The sequence below is a fragment of the Misgurnus anguillicaudatus genome, chromosome 3 (assembly GCF_027580225.2).
Source record: "Misgurnus anguillicaudatus chromosome 3, ASM2758022v2, whole genome shotgun sequence".
Classification (NCBI taxonomy): Eukaryota; Metazoa; Chordata; class Actinopteri; order Cypriniformes; family Cobitidae; genus Misgurnus; species Misgurnus anguillicaudatus.
Genome location: NC_073339.2, coordinates 42,923,804 through 42,936,136, shown reverse-complemented (window position 1 = coordinate 42,936,136; position 12,333 = coordinate 42,923,804). Strand labels below are relative to the sequence as shown.

The following is a 12,333-nucleotide window of genomic DNA, read 5'->3' as shown; positions in this document are numbered from 1 at the left end:
AAAGCCACTGTTGTTTCTCATTCGGAGCTCCGCTGTTTCTTATTAGATGGGACACTGCACTGAGGCAGGGTCTCAAAGGTGAAATAATTTCCTCCGAGCAATTACAGCCACTCAGAATTCCCATGATTGCCATTATATTAAAGGTATGACTATAAAAGCGAATTATAATTGAACGATCACCATTTATCTGAATAAGGCTTCATCTTTTCATGAGAAGAAGAGCAAATGCTGACCGCTTAAGTCGCCAATTTAAATCATATCCATTGTACAACCTCAATTTTCCCAATTTTTCTTACTCGTGCAGTATTTTTTCTACAGCAAACACTGCAAAGTCTATTATTGATATAAAAAAATACATTATCGTAAAACCATTTAAGCCCAGTAAAAGACTGACATGTACTGTGGTAGGTTGCAAAAAGCAAATTGTCAAAGGCTGTTTTGAGGAAAGTTAGGTGAAGACAAAAGATAGATGATGTTGATTTTACAATTCTGCATAAATATCTCTTTCTCATAAGCAAGGAAAAATAAAAAATGCAATTGCTGAATAGTATGGCAAAGACCCTGAATAACAATGTTTGGTTTGTTCCCCGCAGTTTAATGTACAGATGCCCGTGTAAACGCATCCAACGGGTTGCCAGGTGTTAAGACTGTGAGAGTGACTCACGCTGGCAGGATTGTTTGCAGGCTGCTCAGGGATGTCAGCGTGATTTGGGTAAAGATGAATAAATAAACTCAGAGCTGGTGACGGGGTTTGTTTCCCCTATGCCATGAATGTCATTGAGTAACTGCAAAAATTACAAACAAACACATATCTAATGATGCCTGGAGGAGAAATATGGACGTGGGGTGTGAAAGGGCTTTTGGGATGTGGGTGTGATGTGACTTGTTTTTTTTTTTCATTATCGCAACTGAAGCCGTAAGCATCTGGAGGGAAAAAGTTTTGCGATGTGGATGATGGGAGATTTTGACCTACTGTGTCATTGCAGTGTGGTGGTGGTTTGGGTGAAGTGTTTCTATTTACTGTTCTGTCTCTGTTTTAAAGGAGCGCTGCAGGCTTTTGAAAATATGTTACCTACTGTAGGTAAAATGTGAGAAACAGTTAAACTTCGTAAGCTAAAATAGGTCATTCAGCTATATTCACGTATGTACAGAATGTGAGGTTTGTCTCTGTGTGTCTGATAGTTTTGATAGAATCTAAAATCCGATTGTATTTTTAGTGTGACAATGCTGATAAAGTCACATATAGAATATACAGAATAGAAAAAGTAATAGAATAAAATAGGCAGGTTGTTATCGCAGAAATAAGTCCCTACAGTGTGATCAGGACCCGACACAAAGCTTGTATCACACTAAAGGGTGCCTGTACATTATCCCACTTATTACATGGCTCATTTTTAACGAACGCAGACCTTTCGGTTTTATTTTTTTTTATTAACCTATATTTTACCAGAAAAATAATACCATTGAGATTCAAAATCTATTTTTCTGATGGTAAAAAGTTCATCATTTAAAGGGCAAACCACTGTCGATTTTGTTTTACAAATAACTTACAAGAAGCAAACAATTTTGTTTACAAGAATGTCAAAATGTAAAAAAGGTATACATTTTATACCTTTTTTACATTTTGACCTTCTTGTAAACAAAATTTGTTTTATACTATAAAACAAATTAAAACAAACAAACAAACACTAAACAGTGGGCCTAATATTCTTTTAAGATAAGACAAGACGTTCAAATGTCACAAACACACTATTTGGTTTACTCATTTTAAATACAATGTCATATATATTATTTAAAGACATATTTATATTTAATTTTTTGTAATATTAAACTGTACCTGTCAAAATAATTTGCAGAAACCGTGTGTTATTAGTTTGAGCGGTTGTAACAAACCTGCAAATGTCACGACTGGCAAATCAGAATCAAGCCTGGAACAAAAATGTATCAATTACAATTAAATCATAAAATGTAAACGAATGAAAAAAAATCTAAATAAAACACTTACTAACAAAATATAAATTTTATTTGTTTATTCCAATTATTCTTTACACAACACTACAATATATTAAGAGATCATGCAAAATGGACAGATAAAGTAAAATTACCAGATGAAGATCTAGTTAATAATATATAACAATAATTACATAAATACTAAAAACTTTTAAACGGATGAAAATGTTAAATGTGAAATTTAGTGCTATTAAATTATTAAGATTTTTTACTTAAAATCTTCTTAAGTAAATAATTATTGTAACAATATATTTGTAAATGTTGTACATCGCTATTTGTTTGTTTTTATTCTACTTGTCATAACCAAGTTTACAAAACCATCAAATAATTGTAAAATAATTAGATAAGCCCCTTGAGGTCTGGCAATTCAGCCCAGTCTCACAAAATTATGTACCTATTGTCACGTAAATGTTTTATTATTTTTCGTGATACTGTCACGAATTTCCTTGTTTTTTCGTGATCTATCACGAATTTCTGTTTACGTGTTATTGTCACGTATTGGTTACTTTTATATGTCCTATTTTCTTATCATTGTCGCTTCAGTTTAGGGTTAGATTTACAAGGAATATATCCTTATACAAACCCAACTCTAACCCTAACACCAGGTGACAATGGTTTAAAAATCAGAAAATATAAAAAATTAATCTGAAAAATAGTATAAACCAATACTTAAAGTGACATCCTAACGCAAACACAAAATCTAACCCTAAACCAAAGCGACAATTGTTTGAAAATAGGAAAAAGCAGTTGAGTAAGTAATACATGACAATGACACATAAACAGAAATTCCTGATACGTACATGAATAAAAAGGCGGAAATTCATGACAGTATCATGAAAAATAATAAAAATTTTTACGTAATTTCGTGAGACTTGGTTTGCCTATTTTATTTCTATAGTGCTTTTAACAATTGTTCATTGTACCAAAGCAGCTTCACATGAAGAAAACAGAGAAGGGAAAAGTAGTAAGAGTAAGAACTCTCGACTAAAATAAAATAAAATAAAATAAAATAAAATAAAATAAAATAAAATAAAATAAAATAAAATAAAATAAAATAAAATAAAATAAAATAAAATAAAATAAAATAAAATAAAATAATAAAAAAGAATAGTATAGAAATAATAGTTTAGGGTTAAAATAAAGTAAAATAAAATAAATAGAGTAACATTTTTTTCATCTTTGTTGCTCGTGCAATGCAATAGCTCTTAACTGTTGTATATCACCCCTCAAACCTTGTCTCTTTATTTTACTTGTCATAAATAAACTTAATGCCAAAAATAATAAACAAAGAAACATAAACCCTTAGAGGCAAAACATCTGCCATGGTAATTATAAAGTTTTAGTAGTTTTAGTAATGCACTATAGAAATTGTTTCATTTTTTTCTGGGGCTTTGATGCATTGCTTGTTCTTCATCAGTGTGCCTGTATGAAAGGTATAATCAGAATAATTACTGATTACCGTGTTTTTCCATGTTGTTCATTCACTCTTGTGTCATGTGAGGACAATAGGAGCTCTAGTTTCTGCCCACACTGAGAGATATGTGTGGCTTTGCTCGATTTAAGACTACTTTATCTACTAACAACTATTACTTAAACCAGATGGCTTGCATTGTGTGGTTTCCTAGATTATAATTAGTCCAAAGATTTGACACTAACACAAAGGCAGCAAATATTACAGTAGCAAGATTATTCTGATCTAACAAAAATACACTGATCCCACGATGGGACGGAATGTTTACCAAATATTTGACCATGTTTTATTGTGTAAACACCTCAAGTAATGCTTACCATAGACCTTATTTTACCTTATTCGTGAAAATTTAATCTAAATATTCATAGCAATTTAGCCATCATTGTATTGTTGTTTGTTTCCAAAGCACTCTCAGACTAATGTATATATACAATACAATACCTGGTTGCCTTTAATTTTAAGTTACTTTAACATAAAAATGTTAGTTGACAGGTAACTTACTTTTTAAAGTTGAACCGACAAATCTTTCTTACCTTGTGTTTTTTGTGTGCATTGGGTTCAAACCCTTGACCTTTGCAAATGCAATTCTCGACCAGTGGAGCTACAATATATAACATCGAAGCAGACATCTTTTGGTCCTACTAGCGGCTCCAGAATTTGCACCTATTTATGAATAGCCAGATGTGGACTTCCAGTTCACGTGACTGACAGGTGACAGCTGTCAGGTGTTTCCTTCGCTGTGTGCTTGGTCAGCTCTTCATGACAACATCAGTGATGCACGCGGGTCCGATCACTACAGCTCTATTACACTCACAGCTTTAGCATGAAACACACTCGTCCTCCTCTGCTAATGACACACGGTGCAGTACAAAGCGGTGATTGGATGTCAACGTGATTGATGTGGGTTGGGGCGTCCGGGGTCCCTTGGGTCATTATCTCTTCAAATTATATCAAGGCGATCTCTTTGTCGTTCTCTCAATGGACACGATGACCTAGGGCAGAGGACAAATCTCTTCTATAGAGCTTTAAAAATGAAGTGATTTGAGATGTATGAATATGTTCTTCTGAACTGTGGAGTGCAGGTGGGAGTGACATTGATGCGGTGCAGTAGTTGCTGAGAAACATGGAAAACACTTCAGCCCCACTTTAAAATATATGAACGTCATTACGTTAGATAACAAAATATCAGTGGCACTATTTTATTTCAAATGAAACATTTAACAAAAATAAGTATGTTAGGGTTTTTATAACATTCTGTATGTTACATATCTTACGTATTGTCATTGTGCGTATGCCTGTTTTTCTTTAAAGGGATAGCAATATTTTACTATGTTTTTACCTCAACTTAGATGAATTTATACATACCTACAGTATCTTTTTTCAATGCGTGCACTTTTAATCTTTGTACAGCGCATGTGAATGTGTTAGCATTTAGCCTAGCCCCATTCATTACTCTGAATCCTAACAGGGATGAATTTATAAGCCACCAAACACTTCCATGTTTTTTCTATTTAAAGACTGTTATGTGAGTAGTAACATGAGTAAGTATGGTGACACAAAATAAAACTTTTGTTTGGAGCCATAGGAAAGAATGGGGCTAGGCTAAATGCTAACACATTCAAGAAGTGCTACAAAGATTAAGGGCTCTATCTTACACCCAGCGCAATGCAGCGCAAAGCGCTACGCAAGTGTCTTTTGCTAGTTTCCACCCTGCACAATTATAATTTTCACGTTTAGCGCCACGTTGTTTAAATAGCAAATGCATTTGCGCCCATGTTTGCGCCCATGGGCGTTCTGATGTAAAAACGAGGTGTGTTCAGGCGCATTGTTGGCGCGTTGCTATTTTGAGGCAACTAAAATAGACTACGCCATTGACCAACAAAAACCTGGTCTAAAGTCTAAAGTTAATGGCGCAAAATGTTTTTTGTTATTTAAAGAGCGCGTTAGAAATATGCGGTATATAAACAGGACGAAAACGCAGGTTTGCTTATCACATACATGAATGCTCAGCAGCACAAAAATGCTTTTCCAATATAAAAAGATTAAAGGATTGAAATGTAAAAGATTATTATTGAGTCTCTTGGATATAAATGAGGACCGATTATGAGACGTTAAAAGGCACAAAGAGCTGCTTCACTTGTAGCCTGGTAAGTAAATAAATGTTTTGCTTTAAACGGATTTATTGTATATAATACCTCTGTACCTGTGGATATGGTGAGATGAGAAACATTTTTAAGTAATGTTTAAAAAAAACTCTTTGCTTAAAAAAACGCTGTCCAAGTGCTGAAACGTTCGGAGAGCCGTTTATAAATTCTTTATCTCCTGTTTGTTACAAATAAAGTATTTTTAGAGTACAAACCTTTTCTTACATACTTGTAAATTATTTTTTGATGATATTGGATAGCCAGACATTTAAAGCAATTAAAAGCCTGCTTTTTTACTTCCATGACTAAAAGAAAACGGTTTTAAAGGTTTAAATAGAAAAATAACATTTCAATACAAGTGAAAAACAACGCAATTATTTAACATTTTTAAACTGGGGATCTTCTTCCTCTGCTTAGTTTTTCAGTTTACAAAGTCCGTCATGTAAATACAGAAGGCATTAGACATAGCGCCAGCCCAACAGGCTTTTAAAGGGGATGAGAGCTGAGACTCTCATTGGTTTATTGCACGTTACGGCCAAAATACTCCCATTACTCATTAAAAAATAGGACCAACCCTTTTCGACCATGCGCTCTGCGCACAAACCATTTTTCCTGTCGTTAAATTAGCAAAAGTCGATTCGGACACGCCCATTAGACGTTGCGCTGTGCGCTTTAGACCAGAGGTCCCCAACCACCGGGTCGCGACCCAGTACTGGGTCGTGGACAAGTTGCCACCGGGTCGCAAAAACGGCCCGAATTCAAAATAACATCAATCATTTCCACTTTTGAACAGAGCCGCTCTCTCTCTCTTTTTCTCCGCCTCTCTCTCTCTCTACCAGTGCATCAGCGATCATATTGCTGTCATAAGAATTTGAGCATACAGTACTTATAAAACACAATCGATCAAAGAATTGCGGAGGTATGACTTTATGAATCATTTGCAAATGTACGTCGCAAATGATGTACATAGGCGGAGACGTTCAATTGTGTGACAGCGCAAATGACTGAAAAGTGATTATTTTATTCTTCTTTAAAACAACTTTAGAATTATCCATCAATCGTAGCACCATGCTCAAAATAAACTATTAGGCTAATAATATTTTAACGGCTACACTTTTAACGTAGGTTTGAAAGGAACCTAAACTTGTCAATCATCATTAATCATGGTAAACGTGAGTCTCCGTGCCATCTGCGCCCAGCCGAAATTCTTCTGGCATCTCTCCTCCTTCACTGCATTTTTCTTCTCTTCTGTTACTTGGAATTGGGTCTCGAGCCCGACCAAGATTCGAGCTGCCTTCGAGAACAGCAAGCCAAGTTCGTTTAGGTTCCATTAATTATTAAGACTAAATGGGTAAGCAAACTAGTAAAAACAATGAAAGTAAAAAACAATCCGCCAAAATATGGTTTTATAGCTATAGAAAATATACTATAGCCTAAATAAAGCAATTATTATCCTATTAATTTTCCTAATGCATGGTTGTTATCTTTACTTCCGTTTAAAAAGTACATTTCGAAAAGGAGGATTTTCAGCAACTCAGCGACCCCAAACAACCCCCCCCCCCATCTCACCCCCGGTCCGCGAAATTTTTTAAAGCTGAAACCGGTCCATGGTGAAAAAAAGTTGGGGACCTCTGCTTTAGACAATGCGGTTAGATCGTTAAAATAGGGCCCTAAAAGTGCACGGATTGAAAAAAAATAGGTATGTATTAATTCATCTAAGTTGAGGTAAGAACATAGTAAAATATTGAAAAACTATGGTGTTTTCCTTTAAGTATGAATAATTTGACATTAAAATGAGCCTATAAATAGCTTGCATACAGTAGATGATAATAAGGACACTTTGCATCTCTCTGCAGTCAATCCGGGAGGTGACGGGTTACGTGTTGGTGGCGCTGAACCAGTTTGATTATCTTCCCCTGGAGAACTTGCGGATCATCCGCGGAACCAAACTCTACGAGGGACGTTACGCGCTGGCCATCTTCCTCAACTACAGGCGAGACGGACACTTCGGCCTCAGACAGCTCGGCCTCAAGAACTTGACGGGTATCTCTGTCTGTCTATTTTTGTGCCTATCAGTATTTCTGATTCAGATTGGTTGGTATTTTTTGGTTGCACTGGAGTGACGTTAACTTCGGCTGATTGGCTAGAGGTGCAACTGTCAATCTAGAACTATTGGACCAATGGTGACACTAAAGCCCGCTCTGATTTACAGTACATGAAACTCTAGCAAGTTTTGTAAAAGTAACGTGGAAATAAGGGCGAGGGAAAAAACAGCAAAAGTGTGCAAAACGTAAAATGTGGAAAGGTGATTTTCTGAACGAGTGTTTGGGTGGAAAGCAGAATGTAATAATTGTGTAATGTCCCGCTGTAACATGTATAGTTAGATCATTACCTTTAATATCAATATAAAGATGCTCAAATTTTTTCCAAACCCAGCAGTGTTTCAAGTTCAAGAGATGAAAGCTTTTGTTTTTCTTTCCCTGAGAGCAACAGCCTCCAGATCCTAATGGATCCGTTGATGTAAAATGCAACTGATGTACTTCCCCACCATGCACTTCTGCTTTACTGATGCCAAGTAGCTTTCATGCACACAGCTACTTCAGCGGAAAAATGAGGCGGCCTTTTCCTTATTCCATCAACGCGATTCCTTCAAACAAGTGTTGGGAGGATGAATAATTTTACAGCATGCATTCGTTTTTGTAACAAAAGCTGGCATGAATGTTTTTTTTTTAAATTCGGACATTCATTATCGAATGAAATTCATTATACATTCGACTGCCACTGTGATTTTAAACAAGGGACGAAAGATCTTGCCAAAAATCTCTGGACAGTGGATGTTGAAGAATTTCGATTTATTGTGCACACATAAGCTGCTGTATACAGTAATTGCTAAATATTTACAGTGCAAGTCATAAGTTGCATGGACTATTGCTATTTTATAGGTTACACTGTTAGACAAAATGTACATCTTTGCACCTAAAGAGTTCATATTACTACCTCACAGTACATACTGTATTGGTACCAAAGAGTGCATATAGTACCTAAAAGGTACAGTCTAAAAAATGCTGGGTCAAAAAGGGACGAGCCCAACCCTTAGTTTGTAATTTAACCTATACTGGGTTGTTCCTTTTTGACCCAACGTTGGGCTTAAAATAACCTAGCATTTTTTTAAGTGTACATATTGGTACCAGATGTATACATATATGTACATAAATGGTACATATAAGGATCTGTTGACCTTTTCTTTTGATTTTCTTTAAATATACAATCACATAGAGTTTAACTGACATAAATGTGTGTGAATGATGCCAGAAATATGGAGTACAGTATTCATTTAATGCTTTCCCTTTATCTATAATTGAGTCTCTTTGACTAAGATAATAAATGATGACATTTACCCTACAAAAGAAATTATACCTAAAGAGGGAAGTCTTCTGTTTAATTCATTGCAGTTCTTCCAATTTTCTCACAGCAGTTGTCGATTCTCTGGTGAATTCAGAGGTCTGACCAAGCACAACTCCCAATAGGTCTCCGTATGTTCCCTGCAAAGCAATTAGGCCAAAACTTTAAATGCATAGGGGTGGAGAACACATCACTAATCTGAAAAAATGTTAAGCTAAGCTAAGAATTGTGGAGTTTAGTAATTACGATTTTTTTGGCATTATATCATGTAAGATATGCAAGTAGTGTATTTTGCAATCATCAGCATTTGTATAACTGTAAAGAACATAAATAGATTTTAATAATTTTTTCCTTGTTTAATTTGTTTGCGCAGGCAATAAGTCCTAAAAAGCCCACCTAACTCAACATAAAACACACAGAAATAGTAAAAAGTCAAATCTACGTACGTGTCATTTGCACATTTATTCATAAAATAATGGCTAAAGGAAAGGAACATAGATGAGGGAAAACATAGTTGCGAATCCAAATTTGATCTGATTTGAAGCATTCGTGAAATTATACCAGGAACTGAAACAGTGCAAAAGGCTTTCAACTTTTTCTAACAATATTTATTAAAATGTATTCATTCTCAACTGCCTTGAAAAGATGAGCAGGTTAAAGTTAAACACCCACTCACAAACAAATAAATAAAGTCTAGGATATGATTTTGTATGATTGCCAAAGCCAAAATCTTACAGGGAAGTAAACGTGACCCTGTCAGTAACCTGGTTTTCATTACATATTTGCAAAAAACTTTGTCGATAAAAGCTATTTCAAAATTACAGCTTTTCTAATAACCAGTGTTACACTGTAAAAAGTAAAGGAAGGATTAACTTAAAAAAAATACTTCAATTGGTAACACCTAAAAATATAATATTTTTAACTAAAATTGATAGTTGAAAAAGCTTACATTTTGTAGGTGTTACCAATTGAAGTATTTTTTATTTTTACCTTAAATGTTTTATCCTATAGTGAAAGTTAAATTAACTTGAATAATTAATTCAGTTGGCAGAGGAGTCTAAGATGGCGGCGCTACCGGAAGGTAGTTATTTTCGTTTATAAAGTTTTAAATATGGATATTTCTACAACAACACTGTGCGGATTACCCTCAGAAGACCTTTATTTATCATCCTGGAGCCGTTTGGATTAATTTTGTGAAGGATGGATGCACATTTTTTGGACATAACTTCACATTTAATTAATTGAAAGATCTAAAACATTATCTAAAATATCTGAAATTGTCATCGTCTGAAAATGATGGACATATGTATCTCGGACGGTTTCGGGGTGAGTAAATTATGGGTTTAATATCATTTTAACCGAACTATCCCTTTAACTAAAATTTTCTCACTTTAAATGACCAAATGTAAGTTGCTAAAGCTTATTTGTGTAGGTGTTACCAGTTGAAATAATTTAAAAAAAAATTTTTTTACCTTGAATGTTTTAACTTGAAGTTAATGTTGAGTTAAGTTATTACTTCAATTGGTAACACCTAACATGTAATATTTTTAAATATATATATTTTTATTTTTTACTTTAACTCTTTCCCCGCCATTGACAAGGTATCTCGTCAATTAAGAAAAACATTTTCCTGCCAATGACACTTTTCTGATGACTTTTTACGGTAATCTGTTATTCTACCTTTATCCACTAGATGGTGCTCTTATCCAATTTTTTAAAAACTGAAGCAAAAACGAATTTTACAAATGTAAAAATTTTAAACGTGTATGTTTTGATAATCATTCTGAATCTGATCTCTAACAAAATTCCTTTTACAAAAATGCAATTATTTCAACCTTCACCTTTCATTTGATATATTTGTATGTTTATTTATTTATAGGAGAACATTTTCCTGGAAGGCATTTTGTGAAATGTTTGTGAAAATCACAAAAAAAAAAAAAAATGCTGGCGGGAAACTTTTTTTCAAAACAACTGGCAGGGAAGTGAACATTTTAAGTTAATAAAGCTTACATTTTTAGGTGTTACCAATTTCATAAAGTCATTCCAAACGTCTACAGATGTTGAAAGGATTGCAGATATTACAATCATTGCACTAGCCATTATTTTTATTTTAAGAAGCATGTTATCCAAGCATTAATGGCAAGTGGAGCGGCTACATATGAAGTGTTTTTTGAAAGTATATGTAAATTTGTGCCTTTAAAGAATGATCACGTGACTTTTACGTACACCAGGTGACCTGTAAATGCGAAATTCTTGTTTCCATTGCAGATATATAACTTTTTTGTATTGTATTTTTTGCGATCTTTGGGAGTTTTGGCGAAATTCTCGTTTCCATTATGTAGGATGATTTAACATACAAAATAGTAAATCACACAAAAAATGACTTTAGCTGTGTCTACACAGACTGGATTACAAATAATTGTTCCCCTTTTAATGACATTTAGAAAACACACATCCACAGGCTTCAGGGTTTTTTGTCTATTTGAAACAGTGCCAGTTCGCTGAGCTCAGTCTGGAGAACTGTCATTCTCTCTCCATCTGCTGACTGTGTGTGTGTGTGTGTGTGTGTGTGTGTGTGTGTGTGTGTGTGTGTGTGTGTGTGTGTGTGTGTGTGTGTGTGTGTGTGTGTGTGTACAGCTGAATGCTGGGTAAACAACAGAGGCATTAGTTAGATCAATCCTCATTGCATTAAATGGTCAATTTATATTTTATCATGAATATAATAGCAGAAAGGGCAGGGAATATATAAATATTAGAACTAACATGATTGGAATACAAATAGGATTGATCTAAAATGTATTACAGATCTTTTAACAAGCAAAAAGTGGCATTACTATTCAAACAATAGGCCCACCTGTGCATTCACGCTAGATGCAAATTAAACAAATAAATTGAGCTATTGCACGTAGTTGGACGCTTGAACATTTTAAGCTTCATTCGCACGAAAAATTTGCGTTAGTCACGTATGAAATTGAGTAAATAGTGTCTTTTACAACTTACCAAATAGAGATAAAAGTGTCTTACAGTTGCAGAGGGTTGCAAGAGCGTTGTTATGCAGTTGCTAAGTTTTTTTGGGGTTTCTAAGTCTGTTATTCTCTATTGTCAGCTATTGCATTACACATTCTTGCTAATTCCTAATCTCCATCTCTCAATTTGGATCATCATTTAAATGCATTATCTCACAATATCACATATGTTCATTGATTGATTCAGTTAACAATCACACACACATTCACACATCCCAAAGGCTTAAAGAAACAGTTCATCCAAAAATAAAAAATTCTGTCACCATTCGCCCTCATGTCA

General features: G+C 34.5%; 1 protein-coding gene across 1 annotated transcript in view; it reads left to right on the top strand.

Moving 5' to 3' along the window:
- Positions 1–12,333, top strand: part of LOC129445034 (receptor tyrosine-protein kinase erbB-4) — a 200,894-nt gene that overhangs the window by 126,497 nt on the left and 62,064 nt on the right. Inside the window, 1 exon segment of the mRNA XM_055206118.2 lies at positions 7,482–7,668. Within this exon segment, the coding sequence (XP_055062093.2) occupies positions 7,482–7,668 (187 nt within the window).